At 39.2% G+C, this 13,462-nt stretch overlaps 1 protein-coding gene across 1 annotated transcript in view; it reads left to right on the forward strand.

Annotated features, from left to right (window-relative positions):
• Nucleotides 1-13,462, forward strand: part of DRAM2 (DNA damage regulated autophagy modulator 2) — a 113,288-nt gene that overhangs the window by 41,692 nt on the left and 58,134 nt on the right. The window contains exon 2 of the mRNA XM_053704733.1: nt 8,000-8,067. Coding sequence (XP_053560708.1) covers nt 8,000-8,067 — 68 coding nt within the window. The remainder of the gene's footprint in view (nt 1-7,999; nt 8,068-13,462) is intronic.

A 13,462-nucleotide genomic window follows, 5' to 3' on the forward strand; every position in this document is an offset into this window, starting at 1 on the left:
GCCAGTATTTATCAAAATTCTAGAGACATTTTTGGGGCAAAATTTTTTTGCAATGTCAAGCGCATGGCTGATCCTAGTTTTCTTGCGAAAATCAAATTTTCACTTTATTTATCAATCTTAATTTTAGACACCGGTAAATGGTTTATTGTTTTAATCAAGTGATTGTTTAAAAGAATGTTATTTCTTATATATTAAAGTTAGTTTTATTTTGCCCCTTCTTTGGCTCTCTTTCATTAAGGAAGGTTGCCCGTTTTTTGGAGCTCATCTTCGTTCTTTTTAATACACTTATTTCAATTGCACTTAAATTATTTTACTTTTTTATAATATATTTATTATTATTCAGGATCTGCGCCTTGTTGTGGGCAATTTCTAACCCTAGATACAGCAAGAAAAATACATATTTCCATTTTCCCTCCAGACAAACAACAATATCGCTCTTTATTTTTCACTCCTCGCAACCTATAAATTGGCGAGATTAAAAGCAGTGAATATTACATGCACCACTTTTCATAAATATATGAGAACTGCGAATATATACGGGCATTTTAAAATGCCAATAGAGATTAATACAAGAATTAGGCATTTCCAGATAACTTATTTGCATATACTTAAGACTTGCGAATGGTTATGAGTCAATTTGTTCGCACATATGAAAAGTTGCGACTTTATTGCCGCATAACCTTTCATAAATATGGTGATATCATTTGTGAGGTTTTTTTGACGATAAATGTGAGAATTTTCTTATTCTCACTTTGATAAATCTTGCCCTAAGGGTATGTGACCCGAAATATAGTCATTTGTATACCTGCTCCTGTTTATGTGACAATAAAAGGAAGATTCTTGTATACTCCAGTTGTTGCTGCCTTTTCATTGGATTGTCTGACTTATTGCCACAGGTTTTTGCAGTAATCTGTTGGCGTGCACACCTGCTTACTCTTGGTGCTGGATTACATTGAACATTGCATACTGTAAGGCGAGTATGCCATTTTTCTGTATTTCATATAACACTACAGAAACTCTCTGTCATAATTGGTCATACTTAGCAGCAAGGGCATACATTCAATATTATATGTGCACATTTTGTATGAAAATTTAAAGGGACAGTCAAGTCAAAATTAAACTTTCATGATTCAGATAGGGCATGTAATTTTAAACAACTTTCCTATTTGCTTTTATCATCAAATTTGCTTTGCTCTCTTGGTATTCTTGAAAGCTAAAGCTAGGTAGGCTCATCCAGTGGCGGCTGGTGAATTATGAAGATGGAGGTGCACTTGGCCCCTCCCCTGACCACACCCCTTGAAATAAAGCCACGCCCCTCAGATTGCTCTCTCATATATATATATATATATATATATATATATATATATATATATATATATATATATATATACACACACACACACACATATATATATATATAGGCCCCACAAGGGTAGCTTGTCCCTTTAAAGCAAGAAAAAAAAATGTGAAGTGATGTATGGTGTTCTATAACTATTGAAGTAGGCATACCAGGGTAAGTGGCGTTGACACACTTTTCCCTTGGCATATACTGTGATATCACTTGTACTTACAGAGTATGCCCCAACACACAGACAAACACACTTTCCCTCACCCACACACACACAGACAGACACACTCTCCCTCACCCACACACACACAGACACACTCTCCCTCACCCACACACAGAGACAGACACACTCTCCCTCACCCACACACACACACAGAGACAGACACACTCTCCCTCACCCACCCACACACAGACACACTCTCCCTCACCCACACACACACAGAGAGACAGACACACTCTCCCTCACCCACCCACACACAGAGACAGACACACTCTCCCTCACCCACACACACACACAGAGACAGACACACTCTCCCTCACCCACACACACACAGACACACTCTCCCTCACCCACACACACACAGAGAGACAGACACACTCTCCCTCACCCACACACACACAGAGACAGACACACTCTCCCTCACCCACACACACACACAGACAGACACACTCTCCCTCACCCACACACACACAGAGACAGACACACTCTCCCTCACACACACACACACACAGAGACAGACACACTCTCCCTCACCCACACACACACTCCCTCAGATACACACTGCTGTCTGCTGTCAGAGTGCTGCACACAACATGTCTGTAAAACTCAGTGATAGGTTTATGTTTTTACAGCCACAAGAAATATATGCAAGGGTTAAACTGCACAGAGAAAAGCAACGTGTCACAAAAAACGGTCTTAGCTTTTCTGTTGGATCTTTACTAAGTTTAATGGCTGCTGCTGAGACAAAGCGTTGCTGACAGCACTAGAAGCACACACAACAGCACAGTATACATAAAGATATGTAGAAGGTGTGCAGGTAATGAGTGTATATGGCCGTAAAATGTATGAGACACAAGTGGCTTTTCTATGTGCAGTTTAACCCTTGCATATCTTTTTTTGTGGCTGTAAAAACATGACCCTAACACTAACACAGTTTTACAAGCACATCTTTTATTAAGCAGTCAACAAAATTGCTGCAGTTCATGAAAACAAGATTGCATACTAATAAACAGACACTTATATTGTTTGCCTTATTTTTCAGAAATTGTGGATTTTGCACATACATTTTTTTAGTCCCCCAGCGTGCGGCGTAGAAGTCAGTCAGACTCAGCAATGCATATACTCGCCCAGTGCCCCCTCTGCTTTATTTAGTGGAGCGCAGCCATTACGTTGGTGTCTGTAAGTTACAGAGTTAACAAGGTGTTGAAACGTATATGTCTTGGGCTGCAGTCTCATTTTATTATTAAACTAATAATACAATGAGGCTGCAGCCCAAGACAAATACGTTTCAGCACCTTGTTAACTCAGTCTGTTACTCGCTTGCTGGTCCGGTGTACTGCTAGCCCATGGTCCGGTGTACTGCTAGCCCACAGCAGGGCAAAAAGTAGAGGAAAATATAAATTGTGCAGATTCAGTACTGTAATTGCATTACAGACAGTACTGAATCTGATTACTTATCAGCGGACTCAATATTTTTTATAAGTTCTCTATTCGCCAGAGCAGAACTTATAAAATATTAAGCCCGCTGATAAGTAATCAGATTCAGTAATATCTGTAATGCAATACTGTGCCAGGCAGACCCCAAACATGCCCCAAACTTACAATTTGGATGTTCCAGTTTCACCTCAGTTTCCACAGCAGACTCCACGTGACATGAGTGGATCCAGGCTAAACAACATCAATGGCGCTTGGGAATAATTAAGTGCGCGGCCACGCACATTGGAGGGAACATTGGGCCAGACTCCACTCGCTCGCTACTCAATTTCAATTGAGCGCGCTCAGTGCTGCATCCTGACCTGGCCCGGCCCGGCCCCAACCCCAATCAACGAGACTTTTAGACAGTCTAAAATCTTATTATTTTTTTGCTATTAAAAAATAAAAAGTCACATTCAGTTCCCTAATCCACCTCATACACTTAATCATTAAGACAATTAATTATAAAGCTTACTTGAGAAACTAGTAGTTTGCCCTCTGCATACGCTATCACCTCATTACTTGTATGACACAGATATCATTGTAGACTGTATTTGCCTGTTAACAGCCAGCAAAAAAAAAAGTGCTCCATCTGCTGGCCGCCCATAAAAAAAACACTAGTCGCACACTAAATATTGTGCGATTAAGAGAGGTATAGGCTCAGTTATGGGCTGCGCTGTAGTCACATAGGAAAATTATGCAAATTTATATGGCAGGCTATACTGCTCTACCGCACGTGCTGTAGAGAAGTGAAATAGAGGTATATAAAAGAGGTTGGGTTTTTTTAATAAAAATTGACAACTTGACAGTTTAGACTAGAAAATTTTTGGCTGAATAAATATAATATTTCCAATAGGAGAAATTATATTTATTCATCCAAAAAAAATATTTTCTTTCTTTTTTTTCCTTTTTCTTTTGGGTGTTCACGTGCGGGAGTGCTCAAATGGAGGAGCCTCCACTGGGCTCATCTGCTAATTTCTAAGCCCTCGAAGGCCGCCTATTCTCTGGATGCATTTGACAGTTTTTCACAGCTAGAGGATGTTAGTGCATGTGTGCCATATAGATAACATTGTGCTCACGCCGTGGAGTTACTTATGATAGGGCACTGATTAGCTTAAATGCAAGTCAGTCAAAAAAAACTGAAATAAGGGGGCAGTCTGCAGAGACTTAGATACAAGGTAATCACAGAGGTAAAAAGTATATTAATATAACTGTGTGTTGGTTATATAAAACTGGGGAATGGGTAATAAAGGGATTATCTATCTTTTTAAACAATAACAAATCTGGAGTAGACCGTCCTTTTAAGCAGCTGAGATATATAAATCCTATATGAGGAATGAATATGCAAAGTGTTAAATTACAGCAGATAAGCCTTTTAGAATATATAAACTCATTATAGAAACTAAGGCAGTTTGATCAGTTTGCTGCATGTTGTGGTAATACAGGATTGGCAGAGCTGCATGCGACACCAACTGGAGTCAAAGTGCCCCTTAGTGCGTTAAAGGGGGGGTCAAATTTGTTGCTCAGCAGACAAAACTGTGGACAAATGGGGGTTACACAATTAAAAAGCAAATTGCTGTATAACACTGGGAATAAAATTATTCACACCAGTACACCTCATAACATAAAAGAGCTGAGAATGAAAAGTAGCACAGAAAACCTTCTACAAACCGCATCCATAGCAGCTCTTACCTCCAGGGCATAGAAGGGGTTAAAATTGCCAGAATAAAACACCAAAATGCCTTAGAGTCCACCAGATCAAATTCACAGCAGCTGAGGCAGAGAAGGGAAAATGTTTCCAAGGAGAGGGGGCGGAGCTTATCACCATAACAATAAGCAGGCCCAAGACTTGTGCAGGATTTTGAAATAAACTGTCAAAATTTAAAATTGTGAAAAAAACACCTCTCCTGAGGCCCCTCTGTCCTCCTGACTAACTGCACTGTGAACAATCTAACTGATTTTAAAGAGACAGTAACCATTTGTAGAAAAATGCAAAAATAAGGTTTTTGAGGTAAAAATGGTACATTGGGCTACTAAGGAGTGCTAAAGAGTGCTAAGGATGCTCGATAAGAACTATCCTGTGCCTGATTCCCCCAAATTCCTATGTTAAACACATAGGTAAAGCTCCTCGGGTGTAAGGCTGTGACCCCCAGATTTGTAGTACGGAGAGTACTATTGGACAGCTCCTGAGCTGTGTTGTGCTTGAATCACTTACCTGAACTGAAGCACCCCTCCAATATGTCTTACCAGCATGCTGAGGCCTTTCTCACTCACAGGTTGCTGATTCAGTAGAGAGCCCATCCAGTGCAAGTAAATATACAGCAGAGGATACTGACTATATACCTGTAACCCCTCAGGGGGAGGCTAGGGACAGGCCCCACTATACCTGAGGGCAGTTATGGCTGTTATATTACCCATTAGGGTAATGGAAAGCACATAACAGAGGTAATTCTCATTCCTGTTTCACTCAGAGACTTCTTTAATCTTCTTGGAGTGAAGTGGCCTAGAGGTACTGGGTCTCAAGTCAGGTCTGAGCCCAAAAATCATATGAAAAAATAATAAACTCTTGATAATAGAGCATCTTTGAAATCTTCAACCTCTCTCCTCAGAAGCCAAGAACAAAACTGGAGAGGAAGAGGTGGGAGGGGCTAAATCTCTGTGAGGATTCTTGACCTCCCCTTGATAGGCTGGAATATATCTCACATATTATGAAGCTATGTACTCTCATCAGCTAAGAAGGAAACTAGGGTTTCATAGTGTAGGATCTCCCTCCCCCAATATTTTTATGACGAAGGGTAGGCCAGTTCTGTCTCTCTCCCTTTGACATGATGTTCCAAAATGCAGGGCCCTGCTGTATCCCTCCCTCCCAAACAATTTTTCTGTAGGTAGGGTACTGGTCTAGCCCCTCCCAAGCTGGCCCGCTCACCTGCACACAGTGTCACTGTCTGTAACGATCTGAAGACATCTGTCTTCAGATCGTTACAGACAGTGACACTGTGTGCATGTGAGCCTGCAACTCAGGAACAACAGCTGAAGCCGCAACTAAGATCTATGTTATGCGGGTGTGAAAGGCTTGTTAGTGCTTATTATATTAATGTAATCCTAGGAGATCACAAGACTCCCTAATATTCATTGGCTCACCCATGTGTTCAGTTAGAAACCAGTAGTGCATTGCTTCTCCTTCAACAAATGATACCAAGATAATAAAACAAATTAGATAATAGAAGTAAATTAGACAGTTGTTTAAAATTGTATTCTCTTTCTGAATCATTAAAGAAAAATTTTGAGTTTCATGTCCCTTTAATTAATTATTTTTTTGTAATGTCGTGTTACCCCTCCCCACCAACCCCTTCCTGGGATCTCTCTGTAGGGCCCCTCATCCCTCTTATAGCCTGTTTTCCGTAGTGTAGGCACCAATCCATCCCTCATCCCTTCCAAAAATATTTCTGTACCATAGGGAACCCTCCCATCCCTCCTCCTTCTGGCGATGGACTGCACACCTGCCTCCCTTCTTCCCTCCCAAACATCCCTCTGCACCACCGCACACGATACAGACAGTGACACTGTCTGTGTCACTGTCTGTATCGACGATCTGGCTTCATATAGTAAGGTAGTGCGATCAGTGCTCCCTTACTAAATGAAGGCAGATGCCTTCTGGCCACAGCTGCAATCTCCGCTGTATGCACCAAAGTGTTAGATATAGGTACTACGTCAATACAATGCACTGGGCAAAGTACTGTGTGACATAGTACCTACGTCCAAAAGGCACAACTGGTTAAAGCACAATTTATTAAAAGTTGTTCATTTTGGGTTTGGTTAATTTATTTTCGTACTATGATTTTAATTGCTGATGGTCACAGGGGTGCCAGATCTACAGGTCCTACAGTAAATAGCTGCACTGTGATTGACATCTAACACTAAGATTACTAAATACTAAGTAGAGTGGTATTTTGTATTTTCGCTTTAGCAAAAACTAAGCTAGAGTTATCTTGTGAGCTGCTGGTGAAATGTTGAATACGGAGAGCGTACCTGATCCGCACTGTACACATACTGTATATAGACAAATATATATATGTATGTCAGATCTCATATTTTTGAGCTCTTATAAATTTTGTGTGTAATATTTTTTGAGAATATTTTTTATTAGACAGTGTTAATATGAGTGTAACTGTAACTGTAATCTGTAATGTATGTTTGAAGTGCTTTGTACAACTTTTTATTTTCGCCTAACTGTTAACCACAGCTTTGAAAACACGGTAATGATTCACGCCAACTTGTAATATCAGTGCAATTAAAACAGCACAAAAATCAAAATGCAAATGTTTGCGAACCACTTGTAATTAGGGTTGCCAGCTGTCTTTCACAAAATTACTTCAGTGACTTGCACAATGGTGGATGCGGTCAAACAATACTTCCCAGAAAGCTCTACTTTAGCCCCCCACTTTTGATCCCATAATGCATATTTTTCACAGCTAAGCAGTCATTGTACCCCTTGGCTGCCAGTAACATACAAATCAATAATTGAACCTCTTTGGCTGTCAGTAACATTCTTAAACAGAAGTGATTCGACCCTGTTAACTGCTCCTCACTTTTTTCTGCTCCATATTTGTTATGAGATTAGGCATAGGAAGCTTTTATATTTAGCTATAACCCCCAGAAACTTAAAAAAGGGCATTTAAGTGTCCAGTATTTTTGTAAAGATTTTACTGGACATCCTACTAAAATACTGGACTGTCCAGTTGAATACTGGACACCTGGCAATCCTACTTGTAATCTCACCCTACGTATTCATGGATATTTGAATCATTTCATTAGGTAGTTTACCTGAATCAAGCATTGTTATTTTATAATATGGGCAAAAAAAAAATGTTTTCTGTATTAATGGTAACAGCTATGTATCTGCTCTAATATAAACAAATCCATGATGTTGTATCTCTTTGTATAATGTTTTTCTACAGTGACACAGGGGTCAACCCCCCAGAAAGAGGTGTATTTGGAATAATGTTGGATATAGCATCCCTTTTAGGTAAGCAAATTGATCCCCCCCAGTATACTCTGCCTTACAATGACCATGTGCCTTGTTTTAAATTACTTTGTGATAGTTTTTAAGTCATACATCACTTTTGCACAATAACCATGAAGTGTGGATGGTTTATAATATACATTCAAAGTACAATATAGTACCCTAAATATATACTGTATATTACATACAATGACATATTCATGTTAATATATTACCTTTATTCCACCACTTGCTTTGTAATAATTTGACTGTACATGAAGCTGTTTTAAATAAAATAAACTGAACGTTTCATAAAGAAACTTTTAGACTTCAAGAACGGAAATGACGATTAAATACAGTGGAATCACATCATCACCAAATGCTTAATAATAAAAAGACCATTCCTCAAATGAGGAGTAGATTTTTACTGACAAATTTCAGTTAGTTCCATTTTCTTTTGCCCTGCAACATGTGACAGTCATTAGCCAATCACAAAATGTATATACTGTGAATTCTTGCACATGCTCAATAGAACATTTTGATAATGTAAGTTAGTTGGAAAGTTGTTAAAGATTAACATTCACACATTTAGTACATTTAGAGTTCAATTACTTACAATCCCCTTAATTTCTATGGATATTTTTGTAGATAAATCATTTAATAAGTTTTTCTAAACAATTGTGATTAATCCCATATGAATTAGTACATCCATACATACAAAATAGTAGCATCTATAAAAATGTGATCCCTAATCTACTAATTTTGTAGATCTATTAAGGTAAATAAGGCATCTAAGTTCCAACTTCTATAATAACTAAAAGAGGGAACTGTAAAAGAGGGGAGAGATAAAGGCCTCTATTTATCAAGGTCTGTCGGACCTGATCCGACAGTGCGGATCAGGTCCGACAGACCTCGCTGAATACGGCGAGCAATGCGCTCGCCGTATTCAGCATTGCACCAGCAGCTCACAAGAGCTGCTGGTGCAACACCGCCCCCTGCAGACTCGCGGCCAATAGGCCGCCAGCAGGGGTGTCAATCAACCCGATCGTACTCGATCGGGTTGATTTCCGGCGATGTCTGTCTGCCTGCTCAGAGCAGGCGGACAGGTTATGGAGCAGCAGTCTTTGTGACCGCTGCTTCATAACTGCTGTTTCTGGCGAGCCTGCAAGCTCGCCAGAAACACGGGCCATCAAGCTCCATTCGGAGCTTGATAAATATGCCCCAAAGGGTTATTTTAACATGGGAATGGAGTAACGTGAAAAATAGGAAATGGTGGTGGGATGAGATGCTTTTATGAGGCAGGCAATATTGCAATGCTGGTGAGAAAACAGTATGGTAAACTGCTTATTTTACTGAACACTGTACTGTAATATATATGGAAATGGAAAAACATTAAAAAAAAGTAATTATTCTATGGCTTAACTGTATAAGACAACATTATAATTAAAGCTGCTGATCAGGAAAACCTACATCTTAAAAGAAACTTGATTATTTTGGTCAGAAAAAGAATTGTGTCACTAGTTGTCCTTATAAAAATGATATCTGGAAAGGAAAAAAACAAAATTTATGCTTACCTGATAAATTATTTTGTTTCGGAATGATGATTGTCCACAGTCCTCCATTACATAAGGGATATATTTCCTGCCACTAGGCGGAGGTCAAGAACTCATATCAGAGCTTAAAATCCCTCCCACCTCCCTTCTCTCTCTCTTAGTTTAACGTATAGCTGAGTAGAGAATAGGAAACATATAGGTAGGAAAGATAAAGCATAGTCTATGGAGGTGTCATTAGAACTGTTGCCTAAAAATTTAACCGGCAGATCCTGTGGACCATCATCATCCGAAAGAAAAGAATTTATCAGGTAAACATAAATTTTGTTTTCTTTTGTAAAATAAAGGTGGTCCACAGTCCTCCATAACATATGGAATTAATACCCAAGCACATGGTCTATGTTACGGAAAGGGTGGGACAGTTTCTATTTAGCCAACACCACAGCCTGAATTGCCCTGAATTCTTAACACTGCTAAGATTGTACCCAACGCAAAGTGGCAAACTGGCAGTGCTTTGCAGATATTCAAACTTCAGCAGCTGAAAGTAATCACTATGTATAGGGATGCGCAGATATGCATCATTGTGGTCTATAGTAGCCATAAACTGACCATTTTGGATAAAGGATAACAGTGTCCATAATGTTCTCATTATAGAAATCGGAACCTTGACAAACATGTTTAGGGTAGTTAAATCTAGGACAGAACTGTGAGTCCCATTGGACAATAAACAGATTGGGGTGAAACCCTTGACCCTTAGGCGACACTGGTACTGGGATTAATTATTCCCATATCCTCCAAATTCTTTTACAAAGGCTGCTGCCTCTGAAGGATCATTGACAACATGCAATAGCACCGCTGGTCAATAAGGAAAACTGTTTCAAAGAGAACAAACTCTCGATCCCTTGAAGGATAACAATAATCAGTCCGGATCGCCAAACTTTTTTTTATGTGAATCTTAAAATATATAAACTTATACATAATTTTATACAAAGTTATAAATCTGTACAAGACGTAAGCATTAGTATGTAGTATACATGTATATATTTTATCCTACACACATATTTAGTCTGTCATGTGGCCTTGCTGACTATAGACGCACCACATATAGATAGGCTGACCATATTGCCACTTTAAAAAGGGACACATATGAAAAATACATATGTCAGGGCTGTTTTCAGGGCTGTTTAAAGAAATGGTTTTGTATAAGAACCCTCACATATGTATTTTTCATATGTGTTCCTTCTTAAAGCGGCAATATGGTCAGCCTACAATATATAGACCAACAGGTACACAGTAGATACTTGTAAATTCATATCCAGAATAAGCAGATACTTCATATACTTACAAAGTGGATACACAATGTACATTATTAATGGAAATATTCATAATTAATGTGCATACATATAAATTACTCATACAATAGGTATAAAAGAGATACCAATAATATTATCTCTAAAGGATCCCCACTGTGAATGAAAATATTAATGATCAATTTTCAGTATTGCGTAATATAACCTTTGTACATAGATATACATTACACATAATATAGGTATAAAAGAAGTACCAGTGTATTTTATCTCTAAAGTACAAGTGAAGCGCAAATTAACGCTCCCACTTGAGCGTTAATTGCGCTAGAAGTAAGATTCTTTTTCTAACACCTGAGATCTCATATTTTTGAACCCTTATAACTAGGGGTTAAAGTTGGCGGGGTGGGGTGTTAGAAAAAAAACGGGAATGAAAAGTGCCTTTACATTGAGGTCTTTGGGGACTGTGTTATCCTTGTAAATATGTATGTATATGCGTACAAGGCTCCCATTGTCTATGGAAGCACACTCTCATGAGCGCTAAGCTTCCATGCAATCCGAATGCGAGGCCACATTCAAATTGCACCTAATTTGTAATACCAGCGCACATTTGTGTGCGCTGGTATTACTGAGTGGAGCGCAAATATCGCACTCGTGTAAGCGATATTTTGCGCTCCACTCATAATCTGGCCCTATTTGTTTACATTCCCTGGCAATGATGGGAGTAAAATACTTAATTGATTTATAAAGAAGTATTAATAGCTCAGATAATCATAATAAATGATAATGGCACCATATTTCATTATGTTCAGTACAATAGATAATTGCTCATATTATAGTAGATTGTGAACACTATAGATCACATAAGAATGTGCTGAGGTGTACAGCCGCCTAAATATTATTAAATCTGAACCCTTAGTATTAAATGATTACATCTCTGTGTATGTACAACGTGTAGTGTTTTATTAGCAGAAAGTTTAATAAGCGTATAAAACAAATAATAATAGCCACAAACAGGGCCGTCTTTAATATTGATTGGACCCTAGGCAAACATTTTCTTGCCCCTCCCCCATGCAATTTTGCTCTCCACCCCAACATCCCAAAAAACAAAAACACACACATAGGGGGGTAGTTATCAAGCCGTCAACCTCAAATACGCTGGAATTCCGCAGCGTATTTGTGGCGAGGCTGATTCGCCTTAGTTATCAAGCCCTAGACACCGGCAAAAGTAGAATTTTGTGACGTAAGCTTCGATCCGCCGGACTCAGTCCGACACAGATCGATTCTTACGTCACTCCAGATGTTCCGCACACAAGTGCGGCACAATCTGACTACTTTTGCTAGTTATCAAAAAACTAGCAGGTACGCTCGGCACTTTTCCGGCCCAGCGTACCTGGTTTTCAATCCGCCGCCCTGGAGGCGGCGGATCCCATAGGAATCAATGGGAGTCTGACCATAGCGAAAGTTCATGTTCGCTGCTGCCCGACATCCCATTGATTCCTATGGGAGCTGTCTACACCTAACACCCTAACATGTACCCCGAGTCTAAACACCCCTAATCTGCCCCCCCTACACCGCCGCAACTAAATAAATTTATTCCCACCTAAACCGCCGCTCCCGGAGCCCACCGCAAGCTATACTAAATATGTTAACCCCTAAACCGCCGCAACTATATTAAACATGTTAACCCCCTATACCGGCGCCCCCGGAGCCCCCCGCAACTAAATAAAGTTATTAACCCCTAAACCGCCGCTTCTAGACCCCGCCGCAACTCTTATAAATGTATTAACCCCTAAACCACCGCTCCCGGACCCCGCCGCCACCTACATTATACCTAGTAACCCCTATCCTGCCCCCCCTATACCGCCGCCACCTATAATAAATTTATTAACCCCTATCCTGCCGATCCCGTACCTCGCCGCACCTAAATAGTTTAACCCCTAAACCTCTACTCCCGGACCCCGCCGCAACCTATATTAAACTTATTAACCCCTAATCTGCCCCCCCTACACCGCCGCCACTGTAATAAAATTATTAACCCCTATCCTGCCCCCCCCTACACCGCCGCAACTCTAATAAAATGATTAACCCCTAAACCTAAGTCTAACACTAACCCTAACATCCCCCTAACTTAAATATTAATTAAATAAATCTAAATAAATTTAACTCTTATTAACTAAGTTAATCCTATTTAAAACTAAATACTTACCTGTAAAATAAACCCTAACATAGCTACAATATAAATAATAATTATATTGTAGCTATCTTAGGATTTATTTTTATTTTACATGTAACTTTGTATTTATTTTAACCAGTTACAATAGCTATTAAATAGTTATTAACTATTTAATAGCTACCTAGTTAAAATAAAGAGAAATTTACCTGTAAAATAAATCCTAACCTAAATTACAATTACACCTAACACTATACTATGCTTAAATAAATTATTCCTATTTAAAACAAAATACTTACCTGTAAAATAAACCCTAAGATAGCTACAATATAAATAATAATTATATTGTAGCTATTTTAGGATTGATGACGCGCCAGCTGAATCTAAACTAG

Source organism: Bombina bombina, chromosome 3, assembly GCF_027579735.1.
Source record: "Bombina bombina isolate aBomBom1 chromosome 3, aBomBom1.pri, whole genome shotgun sequence".
In the NCBI taxonomy this organism is placed as follows: domain Eukaryota; kingdom Metazoa; phylum Chordata; class Amphibia; order Anura; family Bombinatoridae; genus Bombina; species Bombina bombina.